General features: G+C 38.2%; 1 protein-coding gene across 1 annotated transcript; it reads left to right on the forward strand.

Annotated features, from left to right (window-relative positions):
• Window positions 1-1,332: 1,332 nt before the first annotated feature.
• Window positions 1,333-1,716, forward strand: LOC119522556 (60S ribosomal protein L32-like). The gene has a single exon (XM_037820967.1). It carries the CDS (start codon window positions 1,333-1,335, stop codon window positions 1,714-1,716), a length of 384 nt encoding a protein of 127 aa, XP_037676895.1.
• Window positions 1,717-22,066: the final 20,350 nt, after the last annotated feature.

Consider the following 22,066-nt stretch of genomic DNA (forward strand, 5'->3'; position numbering starts at 1 on the left):
GAGAACTGGCTTAAGGGAAAAAGGTGGCTCAAGAGTGCCATCTGATGGTAGGTCAGGAAAGTGTACTCCACCAAGTTGTAGCTCTGTCAAATTACAGGTAAATGTTCAAATAATCCTGCATACTCTAAAAGAGCCATATCAAGATAAGCAAATGTCAATAAGCCAAAAATAACTGAAAATTACAAAGCATATGAAGAAACTAAAAGATATACATAAACCAAACATCCAAATGAAAAATTGAGAAGAGACACAGAACCTGGAGCAATTAATCAAAGAAGTACTCACAAACATTAATATTATGGCTCAGGATATAAAGGACATGAAGAAGACCCTAGAAGAGCATAAAGAAGAATTTAAGAGTAAATTTAAAAAAATAGTGGATCTTATGAAAATAAAATATATGGTTGATCAAATTTAAAATATTCTTGAGGCACATAACAATAGATTTGAAGAGGTAGAGGACCAAATTAGCAAACTCAAAGATGGTGTGACAGAAAGTGAAAGGACAAAAGAGCAAACGGTGAAAAAATTGAAAAACTTGAAATGGATCTCAGGGAGAGGATGGACAATATGAAGCACACAAATATATGAATTATTGGTGTACCAGAAGGAGAAGAGAAGAGTGAAGGGATAGGAAGAGTATTCAAAGGTATTGTTGGGGAAAATTTCCTAACACTTCTAAATGACATAAATATGTAAATCAAGGATGCCCAATGAATTCCAAATAGAATAAATCCAAATAAACCCACTCCAAGACATATCCTTATAGGTTGTCAAATGCTGAAGAGGAGAAAGTTCTGAAAGCAGCAGGAGAGAAGCAATTCACCATATACAAGGGAAACAATAAAAGATTGAAGACTGACTATTCAGTGGGCACCATGGAGGTGAGAAGGCAGTGGTATGATATATTTAAAATTCTGAAAGAGAAAAATTGACAGCCAAGAATTCTTTACCCAGGAAAGCTCTCCTTCAAAATTGAAGCTTAAAATTTTCACAGACAAGCAAATGCTGAGAGAATTTGTTAACAAGAGAACTGCCCTACAAGAATTAGTAAGGGGAGCTCTATTGGCTGAGAAAAAAAAGGAAGGCGAGAGTAAGGTCTGGAGAAGGGCACAGAACTGAAGAGCCTTAGTAATGGTACTTTAAAGGAAATAGAGAGAGAGAGAGTAAAAATGGATCTGAGAAATAAAAACCAAAGGATAAGATGGCTGATCCAAGAACAGCCTTCACAATAATAACATTGACTGTGAATGGATTAAACTCCCCAATTAAAAGATATAGCTCTTTCTTGGTGCTGCCTACAGAGGTGGCAACCATCTCCTACCCAGCATCATGGCTGCCCTCAGACACCTCATAAAGCCCAAGTTCATCAAAAAGAGGACCAAGAAGTTCATCCAGCACCAGTCAGACCAATATGTCAAAATTAAGCATAACTGGAGGAAACTCAGAGGCATTGACAACAGGGTGCAGAGAAGATTCAAAGGCCAGATCTTGATGCCCAACTTTGGCTATGGGAGCAACAAGAAAACAAAGCATATGCTGCCTAGTGGCTTCCAAAAGTTCCTGGTTCACAATGTCAAGGAGCTGGAAGTGTTGCTGATGTGCAACAAATCCTACTGTGCTGAGATTGCTCACAGCATTTCTTCCAAGAACCACAAAGCCATCTTGGAGAGAGCAGCCCAGCTGGCTATCAGTGTCACCAACCCCAATTCCTGACTGTGCAGTGAAGAAAATGAATAGATAGCTGGTGTGCAAGTTGTATTTGTGTGAAATAAAACCATAAACAGTCAAAAAAGATATAGATTGGAATAATGGGTTGAAAAATATGCATAATCAGGAGAACCCAAGATGGTGGCTAGGTAAGACAGGGCAAAAAAAAACACCTCCATGAAAAATACTAGATAAAAGCCAGAAAGTGACCCAGAACAGCAGTTCTAGTGATGCACCAGCTGGACAAGGTCTGCTAAATCCACAGGGACTGTGCATTTGGTGAAACTGGGCATCTGCATTCTGAAACAAGTGAGTGAACTGGCTGAAAGTCTGGCAGCCATGCTGTAGTGTAGGGAAACCATGGGTTGGCGTTTGGAGATGGACTAGTTCTTTAAAAAAAAAAAACCTGGGACCGACTGCAGATACAACAGTGAGAACTGTGCAGTGAAGCATGGCAGGAGCAGGCTCTCCCAACATGGAGGATAGCCTTACCCACACCCGCTGCTGATTGTCTCAGGGCCAGGGGGGCAGAGGGAAGCCAAAAGGAGAAAGAAACCACATCCCTTGCAATCATCTCTCCGGCAGGCCAGGGATGCTCCTGCCTGGGGCCAGACCCACAGCCCACAGCCGTGCCAAGAAACCCAGTGTGACAGGGAGTGATTCCTGCAGCACTGCACACATGCCACAATATCAGCTGCAGACAGTGGCCTTTAGGGCACTCAGAGATAATTGTCCCAGAGCTGGGAAGGTGGAGCTGTGTGAAGAGGGGGAAATTAACATGCCCCATTCAACCATCTTTACAGCAGGTTGGGAATGCCCCTGCACAGCCCAGTGGCTCAGGGCTTCCCCGGAGGGCTAGGGCACACTTGTGACATGGTGCAGCCTTCCCTTGGCAGGGGTTCTGGAAGAGCATGGCTGAGAAGGGGGACCTGCTCGGAAATCCCAGGGACCCTGTGCCAGTGCCAGGGACTTGTGGGTCAGAGGCAGAGACACTCTGTGGTGGGACTGAGGTGAAGGCTTGGACTCTTGCAACAGCCTTAAATCTCTGGGAACACCTAGGAGGTTTGATTATTAAAGCTGACCTCCCTGCCTATCTGCTCAGACACACGCCCCACATTCAGGGCAGACAGCACCAACAAAACACCCAAACTTGGTGCACCAATTGAACCCCACAAGAATCAGATCCCCACACACCACAAAGACAAAGCTGAGGAGAACTGACTTGAGGGGAATAGGTGACTTGCAGATGCCATCTGCTGGTTAGTTAGAGAAAGTGTATGCCACCAAGCTGCAGATCTGACAAATTAGGGATTGGTATTTTATAGACCCTGAAAGAACCCTATCAAGTAAAGCAAATGCCAAGGGCCAAAAACAACAGAAAATCTTAAAGCATATGATAAAATCAGATGATATGGAGAACCCAAACCCACACACCCAAATCAAAAGATCAGAAGAGACACAATACTTGGCACAATTAATCAAAGAACTAAAGTCAAACAATGAGAGCATGGCACAGGATATAAAAGACATGAAGAAGAGCATGGCACAGGACATAAAGGACATAAAGAAGACCCTAGAAGAGCATAAAGAAGATATTGCAAGAGTAAATAAAAAAAATAGAAGATCTTATGGAAATAAAGGAAACTGTTGCCCAAATTAAAAAGACATTAGATACTCATAATACAAAATTAGAGGAAGTTGAGGACCACAGAATGGAAAATGAAAGACCAAAAGAAAGAATGGGAAGAAAATTGAAAAAATTGAAATGGATCTCAGGGATATGATAGATAAAATAAAATGTCCAAATTTAAGACTCATTGTTGTCCCAGAGGGGAAGAGAAGGGTAAAGGTCTAGAAAGAGTATTCAAAGAAATTCTTCGGGAAAACTTCCCAAACCTTCTACACAATATAAATACACAAAGCATAAATGCCCAATGAACTCCAAATAGAATAAATCCAAATAAACCCACTCCGAGACATATTCTGATCAGACTCTCAAATACTGAAGAGAAGGAGCAAGTTCTGAAAGCAGCAAGAGAAAAGCAATTCACCACATACAAAGGAAACAACATAAGACTAAGCAGTGACTACTCAGCAGCCACCATGGAGGTGAGAAGGCAGTGGCATGACATATTTAAAATACTGAGAGAGAAAAATTTCCAACCAAGAATACTTTATCCAGCAAAACTCTCCTTCAAATTTGAGGGAGAGTTTAAATTTTTCACAAACAAATGCTGAGAGATTTTGCTAATAAAAGACCTACCCTACTTCAGATACTAAAGGGAGCCCTATCAACAGAGAAACAAAGGAAGGAGAGAGAGATACAGAGAAATTTAATGACATATATGGAACATTACATCCCAAATCACCAGGACTCACATTCTTCTCTAGTGATCACGGATCTTTCTCCAGAATAGACCATATGCTGGGACATAAAACAAGCCTCAATAAATTTTTTTAAAAAGTTGAATTTATTCAAAGCACATTCTCTGACCACAATGGAATACAAATAGAAGTCAATAACCATCAGAGACTTAGAAAATTCACAAACACCTGGAGGGTAAAAATTATGGGGAGATGAAAACATTCTCAGATAATCAAAAGATGAGGGACTTCATCACCAGTAGATCAGTCCTATAAGAAATGTTAAAGGGAATTGAGCAGGCTGAAGGGAAGGGACACTAAACAATTGACTGAAACCACATGAAGAAAGAAAGATTTCCAGTAAAGATCACATGGTAAATATAAATACCAACACTAATGTGTTTTTGATTTGTAACTCCACTATTTACTTCCTACAGGATCTAAAATACATAAACTGCAATGGTAAATCAGTGGTTTTGGACTCAATGTAAAATATGTAATTTTTGACAAGAACTACATGAAGGTGGGGGAATGGAGGAGTATAGGAACATAGTTTATGTGTCCTATTGAAGTTAAGTTGGTATCAAAGAAAAACAAGATTGTTATAGACTTAAGAGGTTAAATTTAAGCCCCACAGTAAACACAAAGAAAGTATCAGAGAATATGACCATAGAGATGAAAAGTGGAGTATGGGTTACAAGAAGTGGGGGAAAGGGCAATGGGAAGTTAGGAAAGGAGTGTAGGGTTTCCGTTTGGGGTGAAGGGAAATTTCTTGTAATGGATGGTGGGAAGGTGATAGCATTGCAAAATTCTAAATGTGATTAATCCCACTAATGGAATGCTAGGGAGGGGTTGGAATGGGAAGATTTAGGCTGTATATATGTTTCCACAAATGAAAAAAAAAAGACAGTCTAAATAGACAATGACAATTAAATGCCAAGGATGATCCTGGATGGGATCTGAGGATGGAAGAGAGGAGGTTCAAAGGGACACAGTTGGGACATAAGAAAAGAAAGGAAATATAGAATGTAAGATTTGTATCAATGCTGAATTTCTTGAACTTCTTAGCTGAGCTTAATGGGATTGCTTAAAAGAATGTTCTTGTTCATGGGAAATGTATATGTGAATTACAGTGTTTGTTCAAGGATGTGTGCAGCCTGCTCTCATATGTTCAGAAGACAGAGCAATAGTGATGGATGATAGATAGGGAAGGAGGGAAAGAAAGAAATGGTGGTGTGACAGGATGTTAAAGTTGGTGGATCAGGGTATCAGGGGAGGGGGATCAGGGTATGCTGGAGTCCTGTGTATGGGGTTTGTATTGTTTTTTCAACTGTTCCTGTAAGTTTGAATTTATTTCAAAATAAAATTAAAAACAAAATATGTATAATCAATATGTTATTTACAAGAGACTCATCTTAACCTAGTGACACAAAGAAATTGAAAATGACAGGATGGAAAAAATATTCCATGCAAGCTATAGCCAAAAGAAATCAGGGGTAGCAATACTAATTTCATATAAAATAGATTTTAAATCCAAGGATATTTTAAGAGACAGAGAAGGACACTATATACTAATAAAAAGGACAATTCACCAAGAATAAATAACAATCATAAACGTTTATGCACTCAGTCAAGGTGCTCCAAAGTATATGAGACAAATATTGGGAAAACTGAAGGAAGCAGTAGATGTTTCCACAATAATTGTGAGAGACTTCAATATGACACTCTCTCCTATATATAGATCATCTAGACAGAAGACCAAGAAGGAAATTGAGATCATAATGTGATAAATGAATTAGACTTAATGGATATAAATAAAACATTACCTCCCAAATTACCAGGATATGCATTCTTCTCGGGTGCTCTTGGAACTTTCTCCAGGATAGATCATATGCTGGGCCATAAAACAAGCCCCAATAAATTTAGAAAGATTAAAATTATTCAAAATACATTCTCTGATCATAATGGAATACAACTAGAAGTTAATAGCTATCAAAGAACCAGAACACTCAGAAATATCTGGAGCTTAAACAACACACTCTTAAACAATCAGTGGGTCAAAGAAGAAATTGCAAAAGAAATTGCTAAATATCTAGAGATGAATGAAAATGAGAATACAACATATCAAAATTTATAGGTTGCAGCAAAGGTGTTATTGAGAGGGAAATTTATAGCTCTAAATGCATACATTAAAATGGAAGAAAGAGTTAAAATGAAAGAATTAATGGAACAACTGAAGATGCTAGAAAATGATGAGCAAACTACTCCTAAAGTAAGTAGAAGAAAAGAAATAACAAGTATTAAGGCAGAAGTAAATGGTATGGAAAACAAGAAAAAAGCAATAGAGAGAATAAGTAAAACCAAAATTGGTTCTTTGAGGAGATCAACAAGATTGACAAACCCTTAGCTAGACTGACAAAGTCCAAAAGACAGAAGAACCAAATAAACAAAATAATAAATGAGAGGGGGGATATTACTATGAATCCTGAAGAAATAAAAAATATCATAAGAGGATACTATGAACAACTCTATGCCAACAAACTAGGTAATTCAGAGAAAATGGACAATTTATTGGAAACACATAAACAACCTAGACTGAATAAAGAAGAAATAGAAGAACTCAACAAACCAATCACAAGAGATCCAATAAGTTATCAAAAAGCTTCCTACAAATAAAACCCCAGGGCAAGATGACTTCAAAGGGGAATTCTACCAAACTTTCCAAAAAGAACTGACACCATTCCTACTTAAACTCAAAAGTTTGAAGAAAATGAAATACTATTTAACTCATTTTATGAAGCCAACATTGCTCTAATACCAAAACCTGGCAAAGATGCTACAAGAAACGAAAACTACAGGCCAACTCCCCTAATGAATATATGTTACAGTTTGCTAATGCTGCCATTTTGCAAAACACCAAAATTGGATTGGCTTTTATAAAGGGAGTTTATTTGGTTACAGTCTTAAGGCCATAAAGTGTGGAAGGTAAGACATCAACAATAGGGTACCTTCACTGGAGAAAGGCCATTGGCATCCAGAAAACCTCTGTTAGCTGGGAAAGCACGTGGCTGGCATCTGCTTGCTCCCAGGCTGTGTTTCAAAATGGCATTCTCCAAAATGTCTCTTTTAGCAGCAGCTCCTCTTCAAAATGTCACTCTCAGTTGCTCTGAGGTCCTTCTGTTTGTGGGCTCTTTTTATAGGACTTCAGTGAACTAATCAAGACCCACACTGAATGGGCAGGGCCACATTTCCATGGAAACATTCAATCAAGAGGTCACACCCTAATCAAAGGTGTCATTCACAGTTGGGTGGGTCACATCTCGATGGAAACAGCCTAATCCAAAGTTCCAACCTAATCAACACTAGTATGTCTGCCCCCACAAGATTGAATTAAAGAGCATGGCTTTTTCTGGGGGACATAATATATTGAAACTGGCACAATATAGATGCAAAAATTCTCAACAAAATATTTGCAAATAGAATCGAAAGACACATTAAAAAAAATTATACACCCTGACCAAGTAGAGCTCATCTCAGGCATGCAAGGGCAGTTCAACATAAGAAAATCAATCAATGTAATACAACACATTAACAAATCAGAAGGGTAAAATCAAATGATCATCTCAATAGCTGCTGAAAAAGCATTTGACAAAATCCAGCATTTTTTATGATAAAAAAATTCAAAAGTTAGGAATTGAAGGAAACTTCCTCAATCTGATAAAGGGCATATATGAAAACCCACAGCCAGTATTTACTGATTAATGGTGAGAGACTGAAAGCTTTCCTTCTAAGATCAGGAAGGAGACAAGGATGCCCATTGTCACCACTATTATTCAATGGTGTGCTAGAAGTTCTAGCCAGAGCAATTTGGCAAGAAAAATAAATAAACAGCATCCAAATTGGAAAGGAAGAAGCAAAACTCTCATTATTTGCAAATGACACAATCTTATACTTGGAAAACCATAAGAAACTGACAACACAACTACTTGAGCTAACAAACAAATTCAGCAAAGTGGCAGGATATAAGATTAATGCACCTGAGTCAGTAATGTTTCTATACAGTAGAAATGACATAACTTAAGAGTCACTCAAGAAAAAGATTCCATTCTCAAGAGCAACTACAAAAATTAAGTACCTAGGAATAAACTTAACCAAGGATGTAAAAGATCTCTATACAGGAAATTAAATAACTCTACTAAAAGAAATAGAAGGTGACCTAAAGAGATGGAGAGATATTCTGTGTTGCTGGATAGGAAGGCTAAACATAGTTAATTGTCATTTCTACCCAAACTGATCTACAGATTTAATGCAATGCCCATCAAAATTCCAACAATCTACTTTGCAGACTTGGAAAAGCTAGTCATCAAATTTATTTGGAAGGGAAAGATGGCTTGAATTTCTAAAAATATTCCAAAAAAAAAGTGGGAGGACTTACACTGCCTGACTTTGAAACCTACTATAAATCCACAGTAGTCAAAACAGCATGGTATTGGCACAAAGATAGACATATTGATCAATGAAATTGAATTGAGAATTTGGAAATGGACCTCCACATCTATGGTGGACTAATTTTTGATAAGGCCCCCAAATCCACTGAATTTGGGACTTAATAGCCTCTTCAACAAATGGGGCTGAGAGAATTGGATATCTATATCTAAAAGAATGAAAGAGGACCTCTACCTCACACCCTATACAAAAATTAATTCAGCCATGGATCAAAGATCTCAAGGTAAGAAGATAATGTAGGGAAACACCTTCAAGACCTAGTATTAAGACATTGCTTCTTAGACCTTAGACCTAAAGCACAATAAACAAAAGAAAAAATAGATAAATGGGAACTCCTCAGAATTAAAATCTTCTGTACCTCAAAGATATTTGTCAAAATGGTAAAGGAGACAGCCAACTCAATGGAAAATATTTGGAAACCATATATCTGATAAGAGATTGATGTCCTGCATACATAAAGAAATTTTACAAGTCAATGACATTAGTTCAAATAGCCCAGTTATAAAATGGGTGAAAGATACAAGAAGACATTTCTCCAAAGAGGAAATGCAAATGGCTAAAAAACACATGAAAAAATGTTCATCTTCACTAATTATTAGGGAGATGCAAATCAAGACCACAATGAGATATCATCTCACATCTCACACCAATAAGAATGGCTGCCATTAAATGCAGCAGGAAACTGCTGGAGAGGATGTGGAGAAACTGGAACTCTTATTCGTTGCTGGTGGGACTGTATAATCATTCAGTCACTCTGGAAAACAGTTTGGCAGTTCTTCAGAAAACTAGGTATTGAATTACCCTACAATCCAGCAATTTCACTTCTCAGTATTTACTCAGAGGACCTGAATGCAGTGACATGAACAGATATTTGCACACCAATGTTCATAGCAGCATTGTTCACAATTGCCAAGAGACGGAGACAATGTAAATGTCCTACATCAGATGAGTGGATAAACAAAATATGGTACATACACATGATGGAATATTATGCAGCAGTGAGAAAGAATGGGGTCATGAAGCATATGACAACATGGGTGAACCTTGAGGACATAATGTTGAGTAAAATAAGCCAGACATAAAAGGAGAGATATTGTATGTAACCACTATTGTGAACTCTGGAAGAAATGTAAAACAAGTGTCTTATATTCTAGAATATAGGGGACCTAGAGATAGATAGCAGCTAGTGAAGGGGGAATGGTAATCTAATGAGAACAGATAAGATATTGAGGTAATCTTAATGATATGGGCATGCTCAAGAATGACTATGGTTCATTAATTTTCTTGTGGTATGTTAGGAGCACATTGGAAGCAATGAAGTTATTTCAGAATATTTGTTTTTTCATTCCTTTGTTTTGTATTGAAATTTTTTATTTTTTGATAAATAAAGTTAATTTTTAAAAAGGGATGTCCTGACACCCAAAAAGAAAACAAATGGAGAACCAGAAAATGCACAAATATATGGATATTAAACAACACATTCTTAAACAATCATTAAGTCAAAGAAGAAATTGCAAGAGAAATCAGTAAATAACTTGAGATGATTGAAAATGAGAACACAACATATCAAAGCTTATGGGATGCAGTGAAGGTAGTGCTGAGGGGGAAATTTATAACCCTAAATGTCTACATTAAAAAGGAAGAAAGAGCCAAAGCCAGTGACCTAAGTGAACAACTGGAGAAACTGGAGAGAGAACAGCAAACTAATCCTGAAGTAAGCAGAAGGAAAGAAATAACAAAGATTAGAGCAGAATTTAATGAAATGGAGAATAAAAAATACAATAGAGAGAATCAACAAAACCAAAAGCTGATTCTATGAGATCAATAAAATCAGCAAACCCTTAACTAGTCTGACAAAGACAAAAACACAGAAGCTGCAAACAAATAAAATCAGAAACAAGATAGGGGCATTACCATGGACCCTGAAGAAATAAAAAAGATCATTAGTGGTTACTATGAACAACTGTATGCCAACAAATTAGACAATGTAAATGAAATGAACAACTTTCTAGAAAGACACAAACATCCTACACCGACTCAAGAAGAAATAGAAATCCTCAACAAACAAATCACAAATAAATAGATCAAATCAGTCATCAAAAACCTATGAACAAAGAAAAGTTCAGGACCAGACTGCTTCACAAGCAAATTTTACCAAGCATTCCAAGATGAATTAATACCATTCCTGCTCAAACTCAAAAAAAATTGAATAAGAGGGAACACTACCATGCTGATTTGAAAATGTTATGTACCCCAGGAAAGGCCATGTTCTTTTAATACAGTCTTGTGGATGTGGACTTAACGTGGGTGGGACCTTTTGATTAGGTTGTTTCCATGAAGATGTGACCCACCCAACTGTGGGTGAGACCATTTGATTAAACAATTTCCATGGATGTGTGACCCTGCCCATTCAGGATGGGTCTTAATTAGATTACTGGAGTCCTTAAAAGAGCTGAGAGCCCACACATACGCAGATGCTTGGGGGTGTTGGGAGTTGCAGACAGAAATATGTTTGGAGATGCTAAACTAAGAGATGAAGCCCAGAGTTTGCCCCAGAGAAGCTAAGAGAGGACCCATGACACTTATAGAGACACATTCTGGGAGATCAAGCAAGGATGCACAGGGGCTGAGAGAGAGAGGCTAAGAGAGACAGAAGCCCAGAGACATTTTGGAGAAAGCCATTTTGAAACCAAAACCCAGAGCAAAGGACCAGCAGACACCAGCCATGTGCCTTCCCAGTTGACAGAGCTGTTCTGGATGCCATCAGCTTTTCTTCAGTGAAGGTATCCTCTTGTTGATGCCTTAGTTTGGACACATTTATGGCCTCAAAACTGTAAATGTGTAACCTAATAAATCCCTTTTATAAAAGCCAAACCATTTATGGTATTTTGCATAACAACAGCTTTAGCAAACTGGAACAACCACCTAACTCATTCTAGGAAACCAACATAACTGTAATACCAAAGTTAGATCAAGACACAAGAAAAGAAAACTTCAGATCAATCTCTCTAATGAATATAGATGCAAAAATACCTAACAAAATACTTGCAAATAGAATCCAACAGCATATTAAAAGATTTACACAATATGACCAAGTGGGTTTTATTCCAGGTGTGCAAAGGAATGAGAAAATAAATTAATAAATAATTTATTAATAATTAATGTAATATACCATATTAACAAATTAAAAGGGAAAAACCACATGATCATCTCAATTGATGAAGAAAAGGCATTTGACAAAATTCAGCATCCTTTCATGATAAAACAATTCAAAAGGCAGGAATCAAAGGAAACTTCTTCAACATGATAAAGGTCATATGTGAAATACCCACAGCTGACATCATACTTAATGGTGAGAGATTGAAAGCTTTCTTTTTAAAATCAGGAACAAGATAAGGATGCTCAATATCACCATTGTTATTCAACATTGTGCTAGAAGTTCTAGCTAGAGCAATTAGGCAAGAAAAAGAAATTAAAGGCATTCAAATTGGAAAGGAAGAAGTAAAACTGTCACTATTTGCAGATTACATGATCCTATATTTAGAAAATCCAGAAAAAAATGACAGCAAAGCTACTTAAACTAAGAAGCAAGTTCTGAAAGGTAGCAGGATACAAGATCAACATGCAAAGTCAGTGGTGTTTCTATACACCAGAAATGATTGATCTGAGGAGGCAATCAAGAAAAAAATTCTGCTTACAAGTTCCCCTAAAATAATCAAATATTTAGAAATAAACATAGCCAAGGATGTAAAGGACTTATACACAGAAAACTACAAAATGCTGCCAAAAGAAATGAAAGAAGACCTGAATAAATGGAAAGAAATTCCATGTTCATGGATTGGAAAGCTAAATGTCATTAAGATGTCAATTCTTACCCAAATTCATCTACAGATTCAATGTAATGCCACTCAAAATTCCAACAAACTACTTTGCAGAAATGGAGAAGCTAATATCAATTTTATTTGGAAGGGAAAGGGACCTCAAATGGCCAAAAATATCTTGAAAAAGAACAATGAAGTGGGAGGTATCCTGAGTCCCTGACTTTAAAGCATATTATAAAGCCACAGAACTCAAAACAGCATGGTACCAGGGGCAAGATGGCAGAGTGGTGAGGTGTGGAATTTAGTTACTCCTCTAGGGCAGCTGGTAAATAGCCAGGATCTGTACAGAACAGCTGTTGCAGGTACTTCTGTAACCAGACACATATTGTACATCAGTCTGGAACAGGTGGAATGGCTGAGATCACAGCAAAGAACTCTAAGTTTCCCTGCCAGGGGGCTGGCACCACCCACAAGCATGGAAGACTGAATTTGAGCTGGTTCCCTGAGGTAAAAAGAAACAATCTATACTGAGAGCAGGGATAGGGAAAAGAATGTAAAAATATGTGCAAGGTCTTAGGGAAATGAATGACAACATGGAGCACACGAATATATGTGTTATGAGTGTCCCAGAAGGAGAAGAGAAGGGAAAAGTTGCAGAAAGAATAATAGAAGAAATAATCACTGAAAATTTCCCAACTCTTTTGAAAGACATAAAAGTACAGGTTCAAGAAGTGTGGCAAACCCCAAACAAAATATATCCCAATAGACCTACACGAAGATACTTAATGAGGTGATGTCATCAACACGGTGATGTAAACAACTACTGAAAACTTCTCTCCAGAGATTCAATGAAAACTAGGACAATTCTGAATTGTTTGAAACTCTGGAAGAGGATATAGACTGAAGAAGGATCGTACAAATGCCAAATTGAAGAAAAGAAGAATATCAGCTAAGAATCTTCTGTCCTGGACCAGCCAGTCCTCTTCCCTCCCCCTCACTTGGCCTCATGTGTGAAAGGCACAGAATCAGCAGATGGGACCCCTCCCACTAGGACACAGACTACAAAATCTCTCACAGCAGTGAGACATACCCCCACCATTTGAAGTCCTGGGGGACAGGGGAGGACATTTCAAGGCCTAGGTCAGTCAAGGACAAAGAAACTGAGAAAATGTGGACAGACACTTTGTTCCCAGCCCCAGGTCTGAAAGCCCTTCCCCACCCTTGAGGGAAGCAGCAGCTAGTGGCCATTTCCTTGCCTGGGGGATGTCTGGAGTAGTAGGTCAGCTGATGGAGTACTTGCCACAGCTGGAGCACCACATTTGAGGCCATTTTGCTTGGCAAAGTGAGGGCATAGGAATCTGGCAGTTACAGCTCACCTGTGTAGCTGCAGCCTGTGCATGGAGACAAAGAAGCTTCTGTGGTCAATTAAGTTACTGAATGGAGCCATCTATTGGACAGTCTGTAAGGTGCAAGGGAATTGAAAAACTTAAAAAGATGCTTCAGACCCTTTCTTAGGATGACAGGAGCTGTTCTACATGCCCTGTATGGAAACCCAGCCATGTTTTGGCTGAGAAATATGGAAGACCCAACTGTTAAAGCTGGGCTGTAAAACAAACCCAGGTATTGCTGGCTGGTGGAAAGCAGAGCACCACTGGAAGCCAGAAGATTTGTATTACCACACACAGTGAATTTTCTGGGGTAACCAGTGCCTACCTTCCTTCCCTGTGGCAGGCCATGATGAGCCCCTGATTTGGGGGGGAAGACTGGGGGGCAGAATCAATCTGACAGCTTACAGTGAGAGAAACAAAGAGAAGATAGAGATCAAAGACAAATAACCAGAAAACCCTAGGAAAAGAGATAAAACAAACTCCAGAATAAACTAGTCAAGAAAATCAGATGCCTAGACAGAAAAAAAAAATCACAAGCCACACAAGGAAACATGAAGATATGGTCCACTCAAGGAACAAACTAACAGCTCAACTGAGATTCAAGAGTTGAAACAACTAATTAAAGATGTTCAAACAAATCTTCAAAATCAAATCAATGACTTGAAAGAAAATGTGACAAAAGTGATGATGGACATAGAGAAGACACTGGGTGACCATAAGGAAGAATTAGTAAACTTGAAAAAGCAAACGGCAGAATGTATGGGAATGAAAGGCATAATAGAAGAGATGAAAAACACAATGGAGACATACAATGGCAGACTTGGAGAAGCAGAAGAAATGATCAGTAAACTAGAACACAGAACATCCGAAATCCTACACACAAAAGAACAGATAGGGAAAAGAATGGGAAAATATGAGCATGGTGTCAGAAACTGAATGACAACATGAAGCACATGAATATACACTTTATGGGTGTCCCAGGAGAAGAGAAGAGAAAAGGGGCAGAAAGGATAATAGAGGAAATCAATGAAAATTTCCCAACTCTTATGAAACACATAAAATTAAAAGTCCAAAAAACACAGCATACCCCAAACAGAATTGACCTGAATAGACCTACTCCAAGACACTTACTAATCAGATTTTTCAAATGTCACAAAGAGAGAATTCTGAAAACAGGAAGAGAAAATCAATCAATCACATACAAGAGAAACTTGATAAGACTAAGTACGGATCTCTCAGCAGAAACCATGGAGGCTAGAAGACACTGGTATGATATATTGAAGATACTGAAATAGAAAAACTGCCAACCAATAATCCTATATCCAGCAAAACTGTCCTTCAAAAATGATGGATAGTTTAAAATATTTTAAGATAAAAAGACACTGAGAGAGTTTGTGAACAGGAGACCTCATCTACAAGAAATATTACAGGGAGTGCTACAGTCAGATAGGAAAAGACAGGAGAGAGAGAAGTTTGGAGAAGAGTGTAGAAATAAAGATATCAGGAGATAGAAAGAGGGTAGAGATCAGGCATTTGATGATGAAGGAGTATAGAATGTTCAAATGGATTGTATAGATCCAGAAATGAATAGCTCAATACTGTGTGATGGTAGCACAATATTGTAAGTACACTAAACAAAGATGACTGTGAGTATGGTTGAAAGAGCAAGGTTAGGGTTAGGTATGATGCCAGAAGGAAAGACAGAAAATAAAGACCAGAACTGTATAACTTAGTGAAATCTAGAGTGATCAATGACTGTGATTAAATGTACAAATATAAGTATATTTTTAATGAGGGAGAACAAATGAATGTCAACATTGCAAGGCGTTGAAAAAGGGATGGGAAATGGAAAATGAGAAAAAATATAATCAATGCAAACCAAAGCCTATAGTTAACAGTAACATTGTAATATGCTTCCATTAATTGTAACAAAGGCAATATACCAAAGCTAAATGTCTATAAGAGGGGCATATAAGTGAGAGGTATGGGATTCTTAGCACTGGTATTGTTGTCTGAACTTTCTATTGTATTTTATTTTATTTTTCTTTTATTGTTTAATCATCAGTTTTTTTTCTTTTTTCTTTTTTCTCTTCTTCCTCTTTCTTTGTGGGAGAAATGGAAATATCCTCATATAGATTGTGGTGATGCATAACTTGTGATTATACCAGGAATAGTGTTTCAAAACTTCAACTTCTGTGTGAGACCAAAGTGAGAGATGTTTATTTGGTATAAAACCTCTATTGTCTGTAGCACACTATATAATTGAACTTGTATGGTCAGTTTATTCAAACACCATAATTACATGGAACATTGAATAGGGAGTGAGATCTGGTTGGCTTGTACAGGTTAGTGTGAAGCCCCAATACATCCCAGAGTAACTTGAGCAGAGAATAAAAATGTATTTGCAAAGCCCCCTTGAGGGACTGGGAAAAAATGTGGAAATATTAAACATCCCCACCTGGGGAATTACTGATATTCTCACAAGCATTGGGGACTACCAATTTGGAAGGCTGGGCCCTCAATCTTGGGGCTTGCCCTTAGGAAGCTTGTAACTGCAAAGGAGAGGTTAAGCCTACTTATAATTGTGCCTAAGAGTCACCTCCAGAGAACCTCTTTTGTTGCTACAATATGGCCTCTCTCTCTAAACCAACTCTGCAGGTAAAATCACTGCCCTACCCCCTACATGGGCTATGAATTTCAGGGATGTAAGTCTCCCTGGCAATGTGGGACATGACTCCTGGGGATGAACCTGGATCTGGCATTGAGGGACTGCGAAAGACTTCTTGACCAAAAGGGGGAAGAGGAATGAAACAAAATAAATCTCAATGGCTGAGAGATTTCAAATGGAGTCAAAAGATCATTCTGGAGGTGATTCTTATGCATTGTACAGATATCCTGTTCCCTTTTGCTAATGCTGCTGTTATGCAAAATACAAGAAATGGGGCTTTTATAAAGGGGATTTATTAAGTTATAAATTTACTGTTCTAAGGCCATAAAGGTGTCCAAAGTAAGGCATCAACAAAAGGATACCTTCACTGAAGAAAAGCTGATGGCATCCAGAACACCTCTGTCAGCTGGGAAGGCACATGGCTGGCATCTACTGTTCCTTTGCTTTCTGGTTGCATTTCAAAATGGCTTTCTCCAAAATATCTCTGGGTTTCTTCTAGCTTCTTCAGCTCCTGTGCATCTAAGCATCAAGGATGTCTCTTAGCTTCTCCAGAGCAAACTCTGGGCTAGCATCTCCAAATGTCTCCAAGCATCTCCAAGTGTCAGCATCAGTGTCAGCTCTTAGTATCTCCCCAAAATGTCCCTCTCAGCTGCTCTGAGCTCCTTCTGTTTGTGAGCTCTTTTATAGGACTTCCGTGATTAAATCAAGACTCCCCTGAATGGGTGGGCTCCATATCTCCACGGAAATAATTTAATCAAACATTTCACCCACAGTTGACTGAGTCACATCTCCATGAAAACAATCAAAAGATTCCAACCTACAGAACACTAATACATCTGCCCCCATGAGATTACATTAAGGAATATGACTTTTGGAGGGACATAATATTCCAAACTGGCATATATCCCTTTTTAGTTTTTAATGTACTGGAATAGCTAGAAGGAAATATCTGAATCTGTTGAACTGCAACCCAGTAGCCTTGATTCTTTTTTTAGGCATTTTTTAAATTGTGAATTTTAACATATATACCCAACAGTGACAACTTTTCAAAGTATGATTTAACAAGTAGTTAGCAAATTTCAAAGAATGTCATGGGACAAAGTTCTACAACTTCAGCTATTTCCATTACTGTAAGATATGCATACAGAAAGGTGTTAACTTTCAATGTACAGCTCAACAAGAAGTTATATAGGTAATTTCAAAAATTGTTATGGGTTACAGCCCCACAGTTTCAGTTCTTTCCTTATTATGCAATATAGGGTATATAAAGAAAGGTGAAGACTTTCAAAGCACAATTCAATGAGTAGCTATAGAGAAAATTTCAAAGGATGTTATAGGTTACAGCTACACCATGTCATTCACCTCCTCCCAGCTATTCCAACACACCAGTATCTATCTATCTATCTATCTATCTATTCACATAAAGTTTCAGTATTCAGAGACCTTTGTTAAATTGTATCTTGCTTGTTGCTACCCCTTCCTCTCACTTAATCTTTTTCTCCATTTCAGGGGTGTCTAGGCAGTGAGCACCCTAACTTGTTTATATTGAAAGGGGGTGTCAACAGTATGGGGAAGTGGGCTGCATCTGATTGTTGTTCTTAAAGAAGCTGTTGCCTCTGGGTTTTAGGACTTGTCTGGCATAGGAACACTCTGGTGGTTTTAAGTTTCTGAGAGATAAAACTTAGGGTCACACTTTTATAGAATCTCTAGTAGGGACCTAGGTATTTGGGAACTACTTTTGGTAAGGACATGGCATATTGTGGCCATTTAGGATGTCTAGCTGGAGCTTGCATAAGAGAAACCTCCAGGATAGCCTCTCAACTCTATTTGGGATTTCTCAGCCACTGTGACCTCAGATTATTACCTATCTTTTCCCCCCTTTTGGTCAAGTAGATATTTTCAATCCCTTGCTGCCAGGGCCAGTCTCATTCCTGGGAATCATGTCCCACATCGCCAGGGAGATTCATTCCCCTGGCAGTCATGTCCCTCATAGGGGGGAAGTTAATGAATTTATTTGCAGAGTTGGGCTTAGAGAGAGAAAGGCCACATCTGAGCAAAAAAATGTTCCCTGGAGGTGCCTCTTAGGCATAACTACAGGAGGGTTCAGCTTTCCATTTACAACCCTATGTTTCACAAGAGCAAGCCTCTTATTAAGTAGTGGGTTCCTAATTTCACTTAATATATATTCTATCCTAAGATAAATGGTCAATTTTTTACATTATCTTCACTTAATTGTACAATCATCATCACTCTCAACTTTGAATAATTATCATAGCATAATACATCCCAGAGCTCTTATCAGCTACTAATTATTCATCCCTAGTATTAGTGTATTGTTGGTAAGGTATTCCTATTAAAAAGTAGTTTTTAAATATGTAATGGGTAGTCTTTCCATTGTTAACCCTCTGCACCAGTGTCATACCTTATACGTATATCATGCTAACACTTCTTTAAGTTTCTGATGCTACTCTGTGGGTTGCATGCCTTTAAACAAGCATTTACAAACATGTTCACCTTCAATACATCACTGGTACTTATAATCCCATTAATGAACCATAGTCTCACTTGACCAATCTAATACCAATAAGTTCACCCTCATTATCATATCTATGTATATTAGATTATTCTTCCCACTTCGCTAGCTTCTATCTCTAGGATCCCTTATATTCTACATTATAAGACATATATTATACATTTTTCATGGAGTTCACATTAATGGGAACATACAATAGCTCTCCTTTTGTATCTGGCTTATTTCACTCAGCCTTGTCTTCAAGGTTCATCCATGTTGTCATGTTTCACGACCTTGTCCCTTCTTACTGCTGCATGGTATTCTATCATATGTATGTACCACATTTTGTTTATCCACTCATCTGTTGAAGGACACATGGACTGTTTACAACTCTTGGCAAATGTGAACTATGCCACTATGAACAATGGTGTGCAAATATCTGTTCATATCACTGCTTTCAGATTCTCTGGATATATATTGAGAAGTGAAATTGCTGGATCATAGGGTAACTCAATATCTAGTTTTCTGAGGAAACACCAAACTGTCTTCCAGAGTGGCTGTACCATAAAACACTCCCACCAGCAATGAATAAGAGTTCCAATTTCTCCATATCCTCTCCAGCATTTGTAGTGTCTTTGTTTAATGGCAGCCATTCTTACTGGTGTGAGATGATATCTCATCGTGGTCTTGATTTGCATCTCCCTAATAGCTAGTGAAGATGAACATGTTTTCATGTGTTTTTTAGCCATTTGAATTTCTGCTTTGGAAAAATGTCTTTTCATATCTTTGCCCATTTTAAAATTGTGCTGTTTGTACAATTTTCATTGAGCTGTAGGATTTCTTTATATATGCAAGATATCAGTCTCTAATGAAACACATGGTTTCCAAATATTTTCTCCCAGTGTGTTGGCTCCCTCTTCACCTTTTTGACAAATTCATTGTAGGTACATATGTTTTTTTGATTTTGAGGAGTTCCCATTTATCTATTTTTTCTTTCATTGCTTGTGCTTTTGGTGTAAGGTCTAAGAAGTAACCTCCTAATACAAGGTCTCGAAGATGTTTCCCTATATTATCTTCTAGGAGTTTTATGGTACTGTCTCTTATATTGATGTGTTTGGCCCACTTTGAGTTAATTTTTGTACAGGGTATGAGGTATGGTTCCTCTGTCATTCTTTTGGATATGGATATCCAGTTTCCCCAGCCCCATTGTTGAAGAGACTGCTCTGTCCCAGTTCAGTGGATTTGGAGGCCTTATCAAAAATCAGTTGACCATAGATCTGGGGGTTTATTTACAAATTCTCAATTCAATTCCACTGACCAATATGTCTATCTTTCTGCCAATACTATGCTGTTTTGACTACTGTGGCTTTATAGTAGGTTTCAATGTCAGGAAGTGTAAGTCCTCCCACTATGTTTTTCATTTTTAGAATGTTTTCAGCAATTTGAGGCCACTTTCCTTTCAAATAAATTTTATAACTAGATTTTCCAAGTTTGCAAAATAGGTTGTTGGGATTTTGATTGGAATTGCATTGAATCTGTAGATTGGTTTGGGTAGGAGTAACGTCTTAATAACTTTTGCCTTCCTATCCATGAGCAAGGAATCTTTCCATCTCTTTAGGTCCCTGTGTTAGTTAGGGTTCTCTAGGGGAACAGAATCAACAAGAGATATCTATAAATATAAGATTTTATAAAAGGGTCTCACACAACTGTGGTATGCAGGAGACCAAATTCCGTAGGGCAGGCAGCAAACTGGGAACTCCAATGAAGGTGTTCGATGAGCTCCTCAGGTGGCAAACTGGAAACTTAGATGAAAGTGTTCAATGAACTCCTTAGGAATGAACTGGCAACTTGGATGAACTCTGCAGGGAATGCTTCACTGGTTAGCCAAAGACGAAGAAGTGAGGACTTTCTGTCTGTCTCCCTTAAAAGTCTTCAACTGATTGTATTAAATCCAGTTGATTGCATTTTCTCATTGAGGAAGACACACCCTTCATTGATGTAATCAGTCACAGCTGCAGCCAATTGTCTGATGATTTAATAAACCAGACTTCTGGTTTATTAACCAGTCACAAATGTCCTTGAAGTAATGGTTAGACCAGTGTTGCTTGACCAGACATCTGGACACCATCACCTGGCCAAGCTGACACATGAACCTAACCATCACAGTCCGCCCTTGTCAACTTGGCAGTTAGACACATCACCTTAAACCATACTTTATCTTTAAGTCGAGAAAAATAACAGACATATATTTTGCCCAACAATACTCTGCTGTCCTGTGCACAACCAGAAATGCACTAAATCTCTCCAGAATAGGGTGCAAGTCCTTGGGTGACATTAACTCTTAAATTTGATTTTTTAACTTAAATACTGCAAAATCAACAATACAGCTTATGTCATATGATAAGGGGATAAGATAGAGAAGAAAACAAAGATATTTCCTTTACAGACAAACACAAATGTATGCATAAGAAAACAAGGAGGAAATATTCATGCTATCATAGATCTCATTTCTATAACTGGTCACGTGGTCATAGTTCATACTTATCACTACCTTCTACCACTACCCATTCTATGTTCCCTTTACCCTCAGCAAGCACTTCAGCTGGCCATTGTTCTTTCCTTGGTGGGGTGAACCAAACCTTCATTTCTGAAGTTTCTTGGCCATTGGTAGTCCTGTCTGGATTGGGTTTCTGCAATTTTCTATTGACTTTAATCACAGGGCATGGTAGTACTAAGAGAGGCCCTAGGGGGATCTCCTGTATTCCAGAAAAACTCTTCTTTACCTTCATTGTGTAGTTGCAGTCCTATTTTGCCTTGATAGTCCGGGTCAATCACCCCATCCAGTACAGTAATCTCCTTCTTGCCTGTTTATTCAGAGGCATAAAAAGCCCAAAGTGGCCAGGTGGCAGTCTTAACTCCCAGTTCAATGGAAGCAATCTTCCCTTTGGAACTAAGACTTGTAGCAGAGCAGAGCTTAAGGTTGCAGGGACAGGAAGCAAAAATTTTCCTAGTGGATCACTAGGAGTGATAGTGAATAGTGCCACTCCTTTTTCCACCCCTTGATTCCAGGTCCTGTGAATCCTGGCTATGGGAGAAA

Source organism: Choloepus didactylus, chromosome X (assembly GCF_015220235.1).
Source record: "Choloepus didactylus isolate mChoDid1 chromosome X, mChoDid1.pri, whole genome shotgun sequence".
NCBI lineage: Eukaryota > Metazoa > Chordata > Mammalia > Pilosa > Megalonychidae > Choloepus > Choloepus didactylus.

What these genes read in the sequence shown, in the direction of transcription:
- LOC119522556 (XM_037820967.1), top strand. Translation starts at nt 1,333, where the DNA reads ATGGCTGCCCTCAGACACCTCATAAAGCCCAAGTTCATCAAAAAGAGG.